The sequence below is a fragment of the plastid genome of Medicago sativa (genome assembly GCF_051527215.1).
Source record: "Medicago sativa voucher I.S. Choi MD003 plastid, complete genome".
In the NCBI taxonomy this organism is placed as follows: Eukaryota; Viridiplantae; Streptophyta; class Magnoliopsida; order Fabales; family Fabaceae; genus Medicago; species Medicago sativa.
The window spans coordinates 70,967-82,500 of record NC_042841.1 but is presented as its reverse complement, the minus strand read 5'-3'; the positions used below and the strand labels follow the sequence as shown (position 1 = coordinate 82,500).

The following is an 11,534-nucleotide window of genomic DNA, read 5'->3' as shown; positions in this document are numbered from 1 at the left end:
GAGAAGGTAGGGTTCCTCTACAAACCATTCGAGCTAAAATTGATTATTGTTCCTATACAGTTCGAACTATTTATGGGGTATTAGGAATCAAAGTTTGGATATTTCTAAACAACGACTAATTTACTTTTCCTTATTTTTAGCTTTTGATAAAAGAAAAAATGACGAATTCTTATTACATTCTTATTCCCAAAAAAGAAATAACAAATTTTATAAGATTGAATAAAAAAAAAAAATTGATTAATCATTTTATAGTGGAGGAGTTGCTATGCTTAGTGTGTGACTCGTTGGTTTTTTTTAGAGTGATTAAATTTCTACAAAAATTCGTAGAATTAATTACTAAAGAATTAATAACCTACTCATCGCTTAACATTATCTGGATATAAAGAACCGCGGAAAATAGAAAATCAAAATAAAGATCTACGTGGTGATATAATTATAGCAACTGAAATAAAAAAGAATCTGATTATTAGTTGTAAAGCAATAAGAATATACAGATAAATGAAGGGGTGAAAGAAAGATAGAAAAAAAGATATCAATGATATAGAATTCTACTATGTAAAGGTCTATGGGTCATTTCATAAAAGGTAGTGTAATAAAGCATCAATATTCTAAATTCATCCATATATGGATGAATATATTCCTAGAATAGACAAATCAAGAGCTGCGAATCAATAAAACTAAGAAGGTTGATTCAACAAAAAAGAATAAAATAAGAAAATTTTATGAAAATAAAATCTTATTAATATTAAAGAGGCTCCATTGTAGAATTTAGACCTAACCATAAATCGAAAAGCGATGGGAACGATGGAACCTGTGAATACCTAAGATTATCTTAAATTTCATAATCTTACTGATTCATTAGATGGGATGGCGGACGGAACTAAGAATTCATTCTTTTTTGAGGAGTTGTGGACTAACCCAACATTACATCTTAAATTTATAATGAAAGAGTAAATATTCGCCCGCGAAAATGTGGATTTTTTTGAATTTAGAAATTTTTGCCAATATGATAATAAAAAAAAAGACAAATATGGATTCGTTAGAACCTTATATCAAAACAACATTATCTAGTTAGATATGGATAGCAAAAATGGTCTATAAGAATCCATATTTGGTTCTATATCAAAGCAAGATATACAAATTTCTAATAGATAAAATAAATTCTATGAAATGTCAAAAAATCCCGCGATTGTATTCTATTTTAAATTTAATTTAATATTGTAATTTAAAATTAAATTTGTTTGGTTAAATATTTTTGAATCGATTTATTCGCGAGGAGCCGTATGAGGTGAAAATCTCATGTACGGTTCTGTAATAGAGATGGAATTGAGAAATAACCATCAACTATAACCCCAAAAGAACCAGATTCCGTAAACAACATCGAGGAAGAATGAAAGGAAAAGCCTATCGAGGTAATACAATTTCCTTCGGAAAATATGCTCTTCAGGCACTTGAGCCCGCTTGGATCACATCTAGACAAATAGAAGCAGGGCGACGGGCAATGTCACGAAATGTTCGCCGAGGTGGGAAAATATGGGTACGCATATTTCCAGACAAACCTGTTACAGTAAGACCTACCGAAACGCGTATGGGTTCGGGAAAAGGATCTCCCGAATATTGGGTAGCTGTCGTTAAACCCGGCAAAATACTTTATGAAATGGGAGGGGTCCCAGAAAATATAGCTAGAAAGGCTATTTCAATAGCGGCATCCAAAATGCCTATACGAACTCAATTCATTCTTTCAGAATAATCATTAGAACGAAATAGGTCTTTAGTATGAAAAAAATGGTAATTGTTGGTTTCTTTTTTTTTTGAACACAGAATATTTTTTTTACTTCAACTTTTTGACTGAAAGATAGAAAAAAATGATATGATTCAACCTCAAACCTATTTAAATGTAGCCGATAATAGCGGAGCCCGCGAATTGATGTGTATTCGAATCATAGGAGCTAGTAATCGACGGTATGCTTATATTGGTGACATTGTTGTTGCTGTAATCAAAAAAGCAGTACCAAATTCATCTTTAGAAAGATCTGAAGTGATCAGGGCTGTAATTGTACGTACTTGTAAAGAACTAAAACGTAGTAATGGTATAATAATAAAGTATGATGATAATGCGGCGGTTCTCATTGATAAAGAAGGAAATCCAAAAGGAACTCGAATTTTTTCTGCAATAGCCCGAGAATTGAGACAGTTAAATTTCACTAAAATAGTTTCATTAGCACCCGAGGTATTATAATACGAGATCGTGATATAGATATATTATTTAGGACTGGAATGAATAGGAAGGAAATCGATTTGAATCTATATTTGAATAGAAGTGAAATAGATTCATAAATATATTAGATCTCACTTATATACTTGTGTAATGATTATTCTATAATTATGAATATTTATATTAAGATTATTATATCTTATCTTATCTTATATCTTATCTTCTTATATATCTTATAAATATGAAAAGTATACATATTGATAAGTTATTAGAAATAGTAAGTCATTATATTAATTAATAAAAATTTTTAAAACGAAATAAGAATAATAATAGATCAAAAAAAAAAAAAGAAAAAGGAATGAAATCTATCTATATATATTGAATTGAATATATATAGATAGATTCAAAATAAAAATTCGAATTCAGAATTCTATATTCTATTTGTATTTTTTTATATACTTTAATACAAAATACAAATAGAATTCTGAATTCGATATAATATTATCTATATAGTTTAGAATAGGTCATTCATTTTCTTTCTATCTTTTTTTAGTTTTAGAATATTCTATATTATAGATTTACATTATACTGATTATTCTAATTAGTTAGACTAATTAGAATAATATTTTCTATCTATATATAGATAGAGTATTATTATATTCTCATATTCAATATTAGATATTTTATTGAATCAAAAAATAAAAAAAAAAACAAAAAACAGGAGCACGTTTATTATATTGAAAGTAAGGAGCAATAATCTATCGTGGGTAAAGATACTATCGCTGATATGCTAACTTTGATACGCAATGCTGACATGAATAGAAAAAGAACGGTTCAAATACCACTTACTAATATCACCGAAAACATTGTGAAAATACTTTTACGAGAGGGTTTTGTTGAAAACGTTAGAAAACATCGAGAAAGCAACAAATACTTTTTAGTTTTAACTCTACGGTATAGAAGAAATAGGAAAGAATCGTATAAAACTTTTTTAAATTTAAAAAGGATCAGTACACCTGGTCTACGAATCTATTCTAACTATCAACAAATTCCGAGAGTTTTAGGAGGAATGGGGATTGTAATTCTTTCTACTTCTAGGGGTATAATGACAGATCGAGAGGCTCGATTAGAAAGAATCGGCGGCGAAGTTTTATGTTATATATGGTAATGGTAAATTTGCCGATATCCGATTTGATTTCTATGAAAAAATTATATACATTATTGTAAATGGAGTAGAGAAGTAATGGATTTCTACTATTACTCCTGATACATTAGTGAATGTGTCAAGAGGATTTAACTAGAATAGAAATAAAAATTCATGAAGATTAAATTACTGAATAACTTCTGAGGGTATGTTCCAGCTTGCTTTAGAGAAATAGAATTTAAATAAGATTCTAGGCTATGTTTAAAAAAAATTGGACGTACTTAATGTATACGACTGGTAAAGGAGAAAAAGGAAGTATAAGTCACTTAAATTTAATTTTTTAACTTTAACATGTTTTTTAGGAGGCACAATTATAATGTAAGGAAAACCTATTTTCTTCCAATATATAGATTTGGCATTAAATTTTAGGTAAGGAGTTAAATTCAAAATATGAAAGTAGGAGCCTCTGTTCGTAAAATTTGTGAAAAATGTCGATTGATACGCAGGCGAGGTCGAATTATAGTAATTTGTTCCAACCCAAAACATAAACAAAGACAAGGATAATATTTTAACAAAAAAGGGCTTTGTATTAAAAAGAAAGTACCAAATGTACAAATAAAAAAAAAAATGATATTAAAATTCAAATAAAAAATCTTATTAATATTCCATTTTCTTAAATAGTAAACAAAAAAAATCTAAAAATTTAGATTCTATATTAGAATTTAGTTGATAGTTATAAGTATTCTAATTATTGCTTGATTTCAAAAATTGTATTCTATATTAATCGAATTATAGAATACAATAGAATAACTAGTTAAACAAGAGTAAAGAATTCTTTTTTGATAGGAAATGGATATATCCATATATTTCAGACTTATATTTTTTTAAATAATAAAAATGGCAAAATCTATACCAAAAATTGGTTCACGTAAAAATGGACGTATTGGTTCGCGTAAACATCCTCGTAAAATACCAAAGGGAGTTATTTATGTTCAAGCTAGTTTCAACAATACCATTGTGACTGTTACAGATGTACGAGGTCGGGTGATTTCTTGGTCCTCTGCCGGTTCGTGTGGATTCAAGGGTACACGAAGGGGGACACCATTTGCCGCTCAAACCGCAGCAGCAAATGCTATTCGAACAGTAGTAGATCAAGGCATGCAACGAGCAGAAGTCATAATAAAAGGTCCCGGTCTAGGAAGAGATGCGGCATTAAGAGCTATTCGTAGAAGTGGTATACTATTAAAATTTATACGGGATGTAACCCCTATGCCACATAATGGATGTAGGCCTCCTAAAAAAAGACGTGTGTAAAACTAAAAAGAAACATTAAAGAAAGAGATTTCAAGAGAAATAAACAATTAAATCAAGAGTTTCATAAAAATATATTACTATGATTCGAGAAAAAGTTAAAGTATCTACTCGGACACTACAATGGAAGTGTGTTGAATCAAGGGTAGACAGTAAGCGTCTTTATTATGGACGCTTTATTCTGTCTCCACTTAGGAAAGGTCAAGCAGATACAATAGGCATTGCAATGCGAAGAATTTTGCTCGGAGAAATAGAGGGAACATGTATCACACGTGCAAAATCTGAGAAAATACCACATGAATATTCTACCATAGTAGGTATTCAAGAATCAATACATGAGATTTTAATGAATTTGAAAGAAATTGTATTGAAAAGTAATCTGTATGGAACTCGGGACGCATCTATTTGTTTCAAAGGTCCTGGATATGTAACTGCTCAAGACATCATTTTACCACCTTCGGTGGAAATCGTTGATAATACACAACATATAGCTAACCTAACAGAACCTATTAATTTGTGTATTGAATTACAAATTGAGAGGAAGCGTGGATATCGTATAAAAACACTAAACAACATTCAAGATGGAAGTTATACTATAGATGCAGTATTTATGCCTGTTAGAAATGCAAATCATAGTATTCATTCTTATGTGAATGGTAATGAGAAACAAGAGATACTCTTTCTCGAAATATGGACAAATGGAAGTTTAACTCCTAAAGAAGCACTTTCTGAAGCCTCCCGGAATTTGATTGATTTATTTATTCCTTTTTTACATGCAGAAGAAGAAAACTTAAATTTTGAAAATAATCAACACAAAGTTACTTTACCCCTTTTTACTTTTCATGATAGATTGCTTAAGGATAAACTAAGGAAAAATAAAAAAGAAATTGCATTGAAATCCATTTTTATTGACCAATTAGAATTGTCTCCCAGGATCTATAATTGTCTTAAAAAGTCCAATATACATACATTATTGGAACTTTTGAATAAGAGTCAAGAAGACCTTATGAAAATTGAACATCTTCGCGTAGAAGATGTCAAAAATATATTAAACATTTTACAAATCGAAAAGCATTTTGCATAAATTTGAAATCCATTGGATTTTTTTTTTCATCATTTATTTTTCTAAAAATTAGCACAAACCTATATACTCAGAATAGGTCTAAAATGAAATAGATGTATCTAGGGATTAGTCATTTCAAATTGAATTCTCCCTAGATACACAATACACATCTCATGATATTTTATTTCACAATTGAATCAATTTAAAAAAGACCTAAAGTTAGGGATTTTTCAATAGGTAATGTTGCTCCAATACCCAACCAAAGAGCCACGACGGTACCAATCAAAAAGACGGTTGTTGCTACTGGACGGCGAAATGGGTTTTGGAACTTATTAACATTCTCCAAAAAAGGTACTGTTAATAATCCCACGGGTACTGAAACCATTAAAAGAACGCCCAATAATTTATTGGGTACTGTACGAAGTATTTGAAATACGGGAAAAAAATACCATTCGGGCAATATTTCCAAAGGAGTTGCAAACGGATCTGCGGGTTCCCCAATCATTGATGGTTCGAGAACCGCTAAGCCTACGTTACAGGCAATAGTACCTAGAATTACTACTGGAAAAATATATAAAAGATCGTTAGGCCACGCGGGTTCTCCATAATAATTATGACCCATCCCTTTAGCCAATTTCGCTCTTAATACAGGATCATTCAAGTCAGGTTTTTTTGTTATTGGGATAGGTGAATTCTTATAGATCCATCCTCCGAAAGAACCGGACATGAGAATTTTTCATCATCCGGCTCAAGCACGAATCAAACGAACTGAATGCATACATAGAAAATATTTATATGGTAGTCACTTATATATGAAGATTCTATGTAAGAAAATAAACTTGATTCTCTTTTTTTTTTTTCACAACTATGCATTGCAAAAAATTCAGTTCTTCTTTTTAAGTAAATGCTTTTCACCCAAGTATGTTTTCAAAATCAAAAGTTCTTTCTGGGTGATCTCAAACCTTTCGACTGTTCTCCCTCCAAAAATGAATTTCGGAATTTTTTACATAGAAAGGATTTACTTGTTACTAATAGAATACAACCCACGTTTTTCTTTAGATCTACTTGTTTCACTCCGATAGTATCATAAATTGAGTCAATGCATAGGAAATGACTGCATTTCCATACTATTAAGTTAAGTGAAATACAGAAGACATAATCCGGATTATATCACATTACTTACTTATATTACTGGATATTACGGAGCCTATATCATGCAGGATATGATAGAGTCTGATCATAGAAAAGATTCTCTTCAAGCGAACCGGCCTATCCTCCGTAGGGGACTGGCGCGGTGGTTGGAAAAAAGACACATTTAATTATGAATTCAAATGTGGCAGATAAGATCAAGTCATACTGCACGGCCCAATCAATAGTTCAAGTCACACACTCCCATAATCCATTATTTTTTCGGAGAGTTCCCTTCAACTATTCGTGTATATCAAATAAAGAATGCAATTTATTTTGTTAAGTTGAAGGGAAATATCCAAATACATGTCTTATTTTTTTTTTTAATAATGCATATTTGTAGCAATGAAATACTATATACTCCTCCCCAAAATGATTGATTACAAATATCTATGATTCATATTCTCTATAAAGGACCGGAAATGCCTTGCTTACGTATCATTGGAAAGTGCATTAACATGAATACGGCAGTAAGAAGAGGTAATACAAAAGTATGTAAACTATAAAAACGAGTCAAGGTAGATTGTCCCACACTAGCGCTTCCGCGCAACAACTCTACCACCGACGATCCTATTACAGGAATAGCGTCGGGTACACCTGTTACAATTTTTACTGCCCAATAACCAATTTGGTCCCAAGGTAAGGAATAACCGGTTACACCAAAGGATGCAGTCAATACACCCAAAACTACACCTGTAACCCAAGTCAGTTCGCGAGGTTTTTTAAAACCACCGGTGAGATACACGCGAAATACGTGCAAGATCATCATTAAGACCATCATACTTGCCGACCATCGATGAACTGATCGGATTAACCAACCAAAGTTAGCCTCAGTCATTATATATTGAACAGAAGCAAAAGCCTCCGTAACGGTCGGACGATAATAAAAAGTCATAGCAAAACCCGTCGCTACTTGGACTAAAAAACAAGTAAGTGTAATTCCTCCTAAACAATAAAATATATTGACATGAGGAGGAACATATTTACTAGTTATATCATCGGCAATCGCCTGAATCTCAAGACGTTCTTCGAACCAATCATAGACTTTATTGAGATAGGTAAACCAAAGGACCCCCCTGAGAACCGTATATGAGAATTTCATCTCGTACGGCTCAAACAAAAATACTAGTTATTTGGAAAACGGATATGTGGAATAGAAAGTTTTAAACTTCTTAACTTAATCCTATGATTCCAATCTTTTTTGAAGATAAAAAAAAATGGAAATCCAAAAGGTATTCTTTGTGTTTATAATGCCAAAATTTCAAGTCGGCTCACTCGTCTTTTCTCTTGATCGTTACCGGCCTCTTGAATATTCTATTATTCACCTCATTTTTTTTGTCTGTATTTAATACGATTTTACTGTTGTTTTTTATTATTATTGATAGGAATTTTCTTGTTAAGACCCTATAGAATCAATTCAAAAACCTCAGATTCATACCAGAACCACGATGATTTCAAAAAAAACCTTTAATCCAAGTCCAAAAATTCTCTGAGTAAGAACTGCTGGATCATCACTTATTCAATGAATAGATATAATGAAAAAAAATACAAAAAAAAAATTTATTTTGATCATCCATTGATCAAAATAAAGATAAGCGGCGGCAGTTTATAAAGAATAAAAATCGTTCTATTTTATTTTTTGAAATTTATTATTCTAACTCTTTAATTTTTTTTTCGTCCGGTTGCGAGGTCTAAATATAAATATTAAGTATGAATCATAGTTCTAATACTTTAGAATCTATTTCTTTTCTATATTCCGTGCTCCAGATATTAGAATAAATATCTGACGGGGTAAAGCCATCTCTATCAAGATAAGAAAGATGACGTATCCTTTTTATGTTCTGTACTATCAATAGGATCAATTGTAACAAGTCACACACTCATATTCCGGAAATACAGAAACAAAGAAGTTTCGCGGTCGAACTACCAAATAAAAATGGAATGGTCTAAAAATCAACGACCTAAATGCTAAGCTAAACTTTACTTTCTATTGAAAAACTAGTTAGTTGGTTCTTGTGAATCTAATTCTCTAATTAGAAATTTGGTCCAGTAAAATGGACGAATTATAAATCTCTAAAATAATAGAGAGAAATACCGCAAATAGAGCCATTGCAATACCCATCAAAGGGGTAGTTCCCCATCCCGGAGCTACTTTACCATATTCTGAATTCAACGGTTTCAATAAATCTCCTACAACAGTTCGTCTTGGACCAGATCTAGAACTACCCTCAACGGTTTGTGTAGCCATAAATCCTATTTTTTTTTTCATTGAGATCTGTTGACTTTGTATACCATTCCGCTGTAAATTACACTATAGATCCATTGTAGTCTTGATATTATATAATCATGGAAACAGCAACCCTAATTGCCATCTCTATATCTGGTTTAATTGTCAGTTTTACTGGGTATGCCTTATATACTGCTTTTGGGCAACCCTCTCAACAACTAAGAGATCCATTCGAAGAACATGGGGACTAGTTGAAGTAATGAGCCTCCAATATCGTAATATTGGAGGCTCATTACTTCAATTGAGGTAATTCAAAATCATTTCGTCTTTTTAGTTGGAACTATAGGGGGTTCTCGAAAAAAGATAGCGAAAAAAATGATTCCTAAAGTCGAGACTAAGAGGAATGTATAAACCAATGCTTCCATAGATTTGATCGTGGTTTACAATTATAGCTTTCATACCTGTTTTGGGGGATTATCTCCTGGACGAGATTTATATAGTTCCCTATATAAAATTCAAATAACAACAAAAAAAGTCGAATCGAAAAGGAACAAACCAATTTCTATCAGACTGCCTGTTTTTTTGTAGTTGGATCTCCAAGTTTTTGGAATGCTCCAAATTCTACTTGAGCATCCAAATCTGGATCAATACCAGCAAAAACATCTCTGAACAAGGTTCTAGCACCATGCCAAATGTGCCCGAAAAAGAAGAGAAGAGCAAACGAAGCATGTCCAAAAGTAAACCAACCCCTTGGACTGCTACGAAAAACACCATCTGATTTTAAAGTAGCACGATCTAATTCAAAAATTTCACCCAATTGAGCACGTCGAGCATATTTTTTCACAGTAGCAGGATCACTATAACTGACTCCATTGAGTTCGCCACCAAAGAACTCAACAGTTACACCGACTTGTTCGACACTATACTTCGATTCTGCCCTTCGAAAAGGAACATCCGCTCTAACAATTCCGTCTCCGTCGACTAAAACAACCGGAAATGTTTCAAAAAAAGTAGGCATACGACGTACAAAAAGTTCACGCCCCTCTTTGTCTCTAAAGATAGGATGTCCTAACCAACCAACGGCTATTCCATCTCCATTGTCCATTGAGCCCGCTCTAAACAATCCCCCTTTTGCCGGATTATTGCCGATGTAATCATAAAAAGCTAATTTTTCAGGAATTTTAGACCAAGCTTCTGATAAACTTTGATTTTCGGCTAGCCCAGCACCAACTCTTCGATATATTTCTTGCTGGAAGTATCCCTGATCCCATTGATAACGAGTAGGACCAAATAATTCAATCGGAGTAGTTGCTGAACCATACCACATAGTTCCAGCAACAACAAAAGCTGCAAAAAATACAGCAGCGATACTACTGGAAAGGACGGTTTCAATATTTCCCATACGCAATCCTTTGTATAAACGTTGAGGTGGACGCACACTAAGATGGAAAAGGCCCGCTAATATGCCCAATGTCCCTGCTGCAATATGATGAGAGGCTATTCCCCCCGGAACAAAAGGATCAAAACCGTCCACACCCCATGCTGGATTTACAGATTGTACTCTTCCAGTTAGTCCATAAGGATCGGATACCCATATTCCAGGACCAAACAATCCTGTTACATGAAATGCGCCAAAACCAAAACACGCGACCCCTGCAAGAAATAAATGAATTCCAAATATTTTTGGCAAATCCAAAGAAGGTTTTCCAGTACGTTCATCACAAAAGATTTCTAGATCCCAATAAACCCAATGCCAAATAGCCGCCAAAAAGCACAAGCCCGAAAACACAATATGTGCCGCGGCCACACCTTCGTAACTCCAAATACCCGGATTCGTTATAGTCCCTCCTGTGATATTCCAACCACCCCACGAATTGGTTATTCCTAAACGAGTCATGAAGGGTATAACGAACATACCCTGTCTCCACATTGGGTCAAGAACAGGGTCAGAGGGATCAAAAACTGCTAATTCATATAGAGCCATCGAACCTGCCCAACCAGCAACCAGAGCTGTATGCATTATATGGACAGAAAGTAAACGGCCGGGATCATTTAATACAACGGTATGAACACGATACCAAGGCAAACCCATGAAAATACCTCTTATATCAACAAAAAATAGACACTATGTAACTTTATTGCACTGTAAAAAACTATCCTATGGACCTTCCCCTTTTAGTAAATTATCTCGCATTAAAGAATTAATGTTCTACTTTTTTAGTAATAATGGAACATTCTATTCGTAGGAACAAAAAGAAGCAGATCTATTCTATATCCGATAAGTAACAATACGCAATGGTGGTGGGGGGTTACTTTTTTTTTTATGAGTGTTTGTATTGGATATGTGGTTTATATCAGTGAATCCAGACATATCCAAGAAGGACCT

The 11,534-nt window shown here is 32.9% G+C and overlaps 13 protein-coding genes across 13 annotated transcripts in view; 8 read left to right on the top strand and 5 right to left on the bottom strand. All coding sequences in view use genetic code 11, as the record gives it.

Moving 5' to 3' along the window:
* rps3 (ribosomal protein S3) overlaps positions 1–119 on the top strand; it is a 645-nt gene extending 526 nt beyond the window's left edge. Inside the window, exon 1 of the mRNA in view lies at positions 1–119. This exon is cut by the window's left edge and continues 526 nt beyond it. Coding sequence (YP_009656324.1) covers positions 1–119 — 119 coding nt within the window.
* Positions 120–265: 146 nt separating this feature from the next.
* On the top strand, positions 266–1,750 carry rpl16 (ribosomal protein L16). The gene is made up of 2 exons: positions 266–274; positions 1,352–1,750. The coding sequence occupies exons 1-2, from the start codon at positions 266–268 to the stop codon at positions 1,748–1,750; spliced, it is 408 nt and encodes a 135-aa protein (YP_009656323.1).
* Positions 1,751–1,870: 120 nt separating this feature from the next.
* rpl14 (ribosomal protein L14) lies at positions 1,871–2,239 on the top strand. The gene has a single exon. The coding sequence runs from the start codon at positions 1,871–1,873 to the stop codon at positions 2,237–2,239; it is 369 nt and encodes a 122-aa protein (YP_009656322.1).
* Positions 2,240–2,978: 739 nt separating this feature from the next.
* rps8 (ribosomal protein S8) lies at positions 2,979–3,383 on the top strand. Its single transcript has one exon. The coding sequence runs from the start codon at positions 2,979–2,981 to the stop codon at positions 3,381–3,383; it is 405 nt and encodes a 134-aa protein (YP_009656321.1).
* Positions 3,384–3,809: 426 nt separating this feature from the next.
* On the top strand, positions 3,810–3,923 carry rpl36 (ribosomal protein L36). The gene has a single exon. It carries the CDS (start codon positions 3,810–3,812, stop codon positions 3,921–3,923), a length of 114 nt encoding a protein of 37 aa, YP_009656320.1.
* Positions 3,924–4,256: 333 nt separating this feature from the next.
* Positions 4,257–4,673, top strand: rps11 (ribosomal protein S11). The gene has a single exon. It carries the CDS (start codon positions 4,257–4,259, stop codon positions 4,671–4,673), a length of 417 nt encoding a protein of 138 aa, YP_009656319.1.
* A 79-nt stretch (positions 4,674–4,752) lies between these two features.
* On the top strand, positions 4,753–5,754 carry rpoA (RNA polymerase alpha subunit). Its single transcript has one exon. It carries the CDS (start codon positions 4,753–4,755, stop codon positions 5,752–5,754), a length of 1,002 nt encoding a protein of 333 aa, YP_009656318.1.
* A 181-nt stretch (positions 5,755–5,935) lies between these two features.
* petD (cytochrome b6/f complex subunit IV) lies at positions 5,936–7,129 on the bottom strand. Its single transcript has 2 exons — positions 7,122–7,129; positions 5,936–6,410 (listed from the first exon to the last, which is right to left on the bottom strand). Exons 1-2 carry the CDS (start codon positions 7,127–7,129, stop codon positions 5,936–5,938), a joined length of 483 nt encoding a protein of 160 aa, YP_009656317.1.
* A 198-nt stretch (positions 7,130–7,327) lies between these two features.
* Positions 7,328–8,805, bottom strand: petB (cytochrome b6). Its single transcript has 2 exons — positions 8,800–8,805; positions 7,328–7,969 (listed from the first exon to the last, which is right to left on the bottom strand). The coding sequence occupies exons 1-2, from the start codon at positions 8,803–8,805 to the stop codon at positions 7,328–7,330; spliced, it is 648 nt and encodes a 215-aa protein (YP_009656316.1).
* A 145-nt stretch (positions 8,806–8,950) lies between these two features.
* Positions 8,951–9,169, bottom strand: psbH (photosystem II phosphoprotein). Its single transcript has one exon. The coding sequence runs from the start codon at positions 9,167–9,169 to the stop codon at positions 8,951–8,953; it is 219 nt and encodes a 72-aa protein (YP_009656315.1).
* A 98-nt stretch (positions 9,170–9,267) lies between these two features.
* psbN (photosystem II protein N) lies at positions 9,268–9,399 on the top strand. The gene has a single exon. The coding sequence runs from the start codon at positions 9,268–9,270 to the stop codon at positions 9,397–9,399; it is 132 nt and encodes a 43-aa protein (YP_009656314.1).
* Positions 9,400–9,465: 66 nt separating this feature from the next.
* Positions 9,466–9,573, bottom strand: psbT (photosystem II protein T). The gene has a single exon. It carries the CDS (start codon positions 9,571–9,573, stop codon positions 9,466–9,468), a length of 108 nt encoding a protein of 35 aa, YP_009656313.1.
* A 140-nt stretch (positions 9,574–9,713) lies between these two features.
* Positions 9,714–11,240, bottom strand: psbB (photosystem II CP47 chlorophyll apoprotein). Its single transcript has one exon. The coding sequence runs from the start codon at positions 11,238–11,240 to the stop codon at positions 9,714–9,716; it is 1,527 nt and encodes a 508-aa protein (YP_009656312.1).
* Positions 11,241–11,534: the final 294 nt, after the last annotated feature.